Genomic DNA, 5,356 nt, shown 5'->3' with positions numbered 1-5,356 from the left:
CGGTTGAACCGGAAACAGTGAGCCTGAGGGAAGCCAACACCGCGTCACCAATAGGTGAGTCTATGAAACATACGCTCAAGATCGATCTCGGTTTAAGCGGCGACGTACATGGTATTTTTACGAAAATATAATTACTTTGACACGCTCTCTCTCTTTAACATATATATATATAATGTACATTTACACGTTATAGTATCAAAGTTACACGATCGTATCTCGTAATAACAACGAGGAAAGAGACGCGTACGCGACACAACTATCGCGACTTTGGGATCGGTTCGTTTGCCACGCAATTTCCCATAGAAAGCAGAATCTTGGCCGGCTGCGCGTTCAATGGTTCCGCGCTTAATAAGCGATCGGAAAGGGTTATCGCGTTCCGCGTTGCATAACGAGAACACGGAAGCGTTTGTGCTTTTCCTCGCGCTTGCAAATCGCGCGCGACTCCCCTGCAGCGTCGATGCTTTATCTCGCGACCGATACCGCGGTCTACGAAATCAAGACCACGTGGTATTAATTGCGCTTTGTCTCGAACGGTCGTTGCCGTTGTTGACAAACGCGCGTACGTTGTGCTCGTAACAAGCGGACATTGTTCGACAGGTGCAATTCCCCGAGTGCGTCGGGCCTCTCGTTGAAAGTGCACCGACAAAGAAGCCTTCCCACTCGCGTTGGCTTCGCGTTCAATTTTTAATGGCCGGCAATTAGCGTGGCGTTCCAAGGATCGTGTAAACGGAAGAGACAAGACGACGAAGCTTTAGAACGGTGGGATATTCGCGGTTTTATTTGTAAATTGCTGCGAGTGTGTTTTCGCTGGTAAATTTAACGTAAATACGAAGGCGCAGTATCGTCCGATGGTAAACCGTAGGTGTTTTGTCTCGATTTTTACTCGAACGCGCGACATAGTTCTATTTGTCTGTACGCGCTTAACCGTGGAACAAGAAGTTAGAATCGCATTATATCGTCGAATAGTTTCGATGCGTTCGTTATCGACCTGTATCGCTAGATGGTAACGTAGGTCGCAGCGCACAAGTTCTGCGTTATCGACAGGCTGCATCGTCGAACTGCGAGGCTGCGAGTACCGCGTTGCAACTGTATGCGTTACAGTATTCTACTAGGCCAACAACGAATAGCCAACTTCTCTTCCTGTTCCATCGGTATTTTACTTAAAAGTACGATAAACGCGTCCGTTAAATCTTTACGCAACTTGATCGCAGTTTCAACCGTGAATAACCAAGGATGCGGAGAGTCGTTTAGAAAGCTCTACGTCTACTAACTTCGAACAGGAGCCTCGTCGACTTCTTCGTCGTTTTCGAGAAACTTTTCGTCTTCGAAAAACTCAAAGGCGAATAGGTTTCGCAGCAGTGATTTTTCGCCATTTATCGTTCTATCCCTCGGACGACGTTTCTTTCAGGATCGAAAGCGCCCTTTTATTCTCCGCGTTGCCTCCGCGCTGTCTGGTTCGCGCTGATTTCACGCGCCGAGGACGATCGAGCAACTGTTTCGCCGGAATTTCTCGTCTTCCGACGAATTTTAGACCGTTCGACGAATTCTGCGTGAACTCGCCTGTGACGCATAGTCGATTCTATTTCGAGAAAAGAGAAAAGAGAGAGTTTAGATGTGCCGATCTCACGGCGCGATACCCGGAGATGGTTGTCGGCGAGTTCTCGAAGGTTGCTTCGTCGCCTCGATGGCTGATATCGCGCGGATTTACGCCGTCAGGAACTGGATTTCTTTCCCGTATTCCCCGAACGTCCACCGTTCCCTTTGTTCCTCTACCTCCGCGTAACTTTCTCCGAGATATCGGTCGTTTCGCGGTTGATAACGCGCGATAATGTCGTCTTGCTGGAAACGGTGAAAGGGAAGTCGACAGCGAATTCGTTGGCGTACGAACGACTCAAGAAGCGGTAAACGAAAATTCGAGTTAACTCGACTCGCTCGTGAGATTCTCGTTTAACCGTTTTCATCGATCTTCCAAAGCGTATTAAATTCTTTGAGATTACGAGCCTGTAAGATCAGAATCGTAGAAGCTGCACGGTACGAAAGTTACGACGGTTTGGATTTATCGAGGTGAGACTTTGCAACTTGCGAGCGCGTCCTTAAGACGTTGCAAATTTTGTTGCCACGATATCAACGAAGAGTCGTTAACGTTTGTTTCTGGTGCGATTTCCGGAGGAGACGACGCAACGATTCTCTCCTGGTTGCTTTTTGCATTGAAGCAATTACATCGGAGTTTGCGGAAAATTTAGAAGATAATACCGACGTTAAGAGGAAAACGTTAGTCATCGTTGCGTGTGCGTGAATCATATTACGCGTATAACCTTCTTCCTGTAATCCTCCTCGATTAAGGAAAACCCGTCTATTTCGTAAAAAAAAAGAAAAAAAGAAAAAAAGAAAAAAAGAAAAGCAAGAGAAAGAACAGAAAATGCGTTACGAGACTTTTCGATAAAAAAGGAAGACCGGGATATCGACTGTCTCAGCCTTAGACGAACGCTCGTTTACCTTCGCGAATAACCACGTTGATGTGAATCGGAGCGGTGATTTCGAGTGACCTTCGTGACTACCCCCCCCGTATATTCAGGGTAGCCTCGTAAAAGTAACGATATATCAAATATAATCGTAGGAAATAAGAATTTCAGCAGGTTTTTAACTGGATGGCCGATGTTCGAGTCACCGGTACGAAGAGAGAGGGCACGAAGGATGCGAGTTTCTTTGGGCAAACGCGTTTCTTTCTCTTTCCATCTATTCCTTTGCGTCCGTTGCTCTCCTCGTCTCGCCGAACCACGCGCGTGATTATAATTATTATTGAAATTGCACGCCGCCCGTAATAACACGCGTGTAACGGACGCGTTTCCGAGTGACGGCAATCACGCGACGCAACGGGGATTATTAATTTAAACGTAATACCACGTCGAGATCGCAGCCTGGATAAACGCGCGACCGATCCGAACATACGTACCGTTTCGCCTGAAAACTCGATGTCGCTTCTTTCCAATCAGGAAAAACACGTACGTCCAACCGATTACGTAAATAATAGCACCTGGTAACTTTACTCTTGCGTTTTAAAAGCTCGAGTTTATCACATTTCCGTCTACCTCGCCTGTTGGCGTCTAAAATCGCGTCAACCACTAGGACCAGTTATCGACCATATCAACGATACCTGGTACGTGTAATTTCAAAATTGTTAAATTCACGGAGGTCGAGAGAGAAAGAGAGAAAGATGGACAAAAACGGTATCGAAAGAATAACACGTCGGATAATCGGTCGAAAGAGTTCTCGATCGCGATCATCGTTCAGGCATCGTCCGAGGCACCGGATATGCCTTGGCACCGGAAGAGTCGTCCTATAGCGGCGTATAGCCTCTGTACGGTTAGGTTTCTTCGTGTCGGCGCGCTGGTCCGAGGAGCGTCCGCGTTGCATGCATCAACGCACACGCGTTTTCCACCCACGTAAATGCACGGTCGCCAATGGATCTTCGCGATTGCAACATCGTCGTGATTGCCGCCTGCACAACGATCCTCTATAGTCTGGAGCGTGTCTCTGGTCGGTTATGTAACAAAAGCGCCCAGCGATCGTCCGTTTCGTCGTTTCGCGATCGCATCTTCTCGCGAACGCTTACGATCGAACTCTTGAATTTTTCGTCGTCGTATCTAGCGATGCCAGTAAATAACAAATACCAGCAAACCGCTGATCTCTCTAGGAACGGAGCGGCGATCGCGGGCTAGTCGCTACGATCCTTTCGCAGGAAGAGCGAAATTCATAGAAACCGGTGGAAAACCGTTATTCGAAAAGAACAGCGATCACAGGTTTCTCGGCGAGTTAATCGAGCGATTCGCATGCTCGCCGCGTATATACGCCGCGTAGTATGTAGCGGAGTAGGGCGAGCGCGAACCTCGCCATCGACAACGCTTCCACGAGTTTCCAACGATCTGAATCGAAGAGGATGGTACGAGCAAGGCGGCTGTGATCGACTCGAAGCCACCGACCGTTTCTTTAGACGCGAACGTCCAAACGTCCGAACGTCGCGTCCCTCGAAAATCCAGGCGTTTCTTTCCTTTTCTCGTATCGTGAGAAATTGTACGAGACGAATGCTTTAGTAGGCTCTCGATACCGATGGGAACGAACTTAGGTGTAACGCGCGTGTGTTTCGTTCGATCGAAGAGCGAGGTAACGGGTATAATTTCGACAAGTGTATCTTAATCTTAGGGTTCGGTTGCTCGGTATACGTTTACATCGTGTAACGTAAAATAACATTGGAAAGTGCTTTCTAGTTTGCTCTTGATACGCCGTAGAAACAAAGTCCTCGACGGCGCGTTACTTCGCCTCGTTTACACCAGCGACCCTAATTTCCCTATTGTTCGTCGGGTGCAACTTTATACTTGTACGGAGACTCGTTAATTGCTGCCGCCGTTCTTTGCCGTAACGTGGAAAAGATGGCGAATCGTACTTACTCGTGCCAAGTATCGTCCGAATTACCGAGCTCGCCGAAACTTTTTCCCTAAACTTCGTTTAACCGTTGAGCCCAGCCGACCGTAACGTTTACTATACGTGCGCGTGTCTAATTGAATTTTCGTTTCGCGAATATTACATCGCGTTGATTCGCGATGTTAATAAATTATACCCGTTCGCGCAAATCCCATAGACATACCTACGATACGATCGGTTACGGAGTGGACGCTGTTCTTTGTTCCGTTGGACGAGTTCACGGGACAACGATCCACGATATTTTGGAAAAACAACTTACCGTCAGGCGGGCCACTCTTATCGTCACCGACAACCGCATATCCTCGACCGGGCTATCCCAAGACGCAGATTCACCAACGTGGACGCCTCTGCTCGCCCTTCGCAATTTAATTGTTCGCGCGAGAAGGACACGATAGCGGTACGGGTGTTCCAAACCGATGTCGCCCCATCTAGGATGCGGTTGCGCGATTACGACGCGATATTCGACCGTTCTAGCCGACAACTTTAGGTGCTGCGAAGCGAAATGGAAATAGTTTTGGAGAACTCTCTTATATTCTTCGACGAAACTAATTTTAGCGAACGACCGGTCGTCCCCGTGGCATATCGGTCGCGTCGAATTTCGAGATTCGAGACTACGAGACGACTCGCTCGTTTACGGCGATAACTTTGGCGATAGCGATAGCCTGTTTGCAGAGTGTTAAAATATACGATGTTATTTCGATAGGAGGGAAAAGCGTGTTTATCCCAACGGAAGAAATCCGACATTCTTTCGAGAGAAACGCCAGCCATCTTTCGCGCCAGCGAACCTGCCGTTGTAAGAACACGGTTTTCCAGGGCACCCGGTAAAATCGTCGCCACGTTTCGCTCGATTTTCCTAGAGTCGCGTCCCCACCGTCCT

At 48.2% G+C, this 5,356-nt stretch overlaps 1 protein-coding gene across 14 annotated transcripts in view; it reads left to right on the top strand.

The window, feature by feature from the left end:
• LOC100743674 (probable Ras GTPase-activating protein) overlaps positions 1 to 5,356 on the top strand; it is a 261,958-nt gene that overhangs the window by 114,526 nt on the left and 142,076 nt on the right. For 10 of the 14 annotated variants that reach the window (XM_024368772.2, XM_024368778.2, XM_024368777.2 and 7 more), the window contains one exon: positions 1 to 54. The exons of the other annotated variants lie outside the window; for them this stretch is intronic. In XM_024368772.2, coding sequence (XP_024224540.1) covers positions 1 to 54 — 54 coding nt within the window. The remainder of the gene's footprint in view (positions 55 to 5,356) is intronic. 14 annotated transcript variants of the gene reach the window in all.

The sequence above is a fragment of the Bombus impatiens genome, unplaced genomic scaffold, assembly GCF_000188095.3.
Source record: "Bombus impatiens unplaced genomic scaffold, BIMP_2.2 scf_0478, whole genome shotgun sequence".
NCBI classification, from domain to species: domain Eukaryota; kingdom Metazoa; phylum Arthropoda; class Insecta; order Hymenoptera; family Apidae; genus Bombus; species Bombus impatiens.
This window is presented reverse-complemented; position numbering and strand designations above follow the sequence as displayed.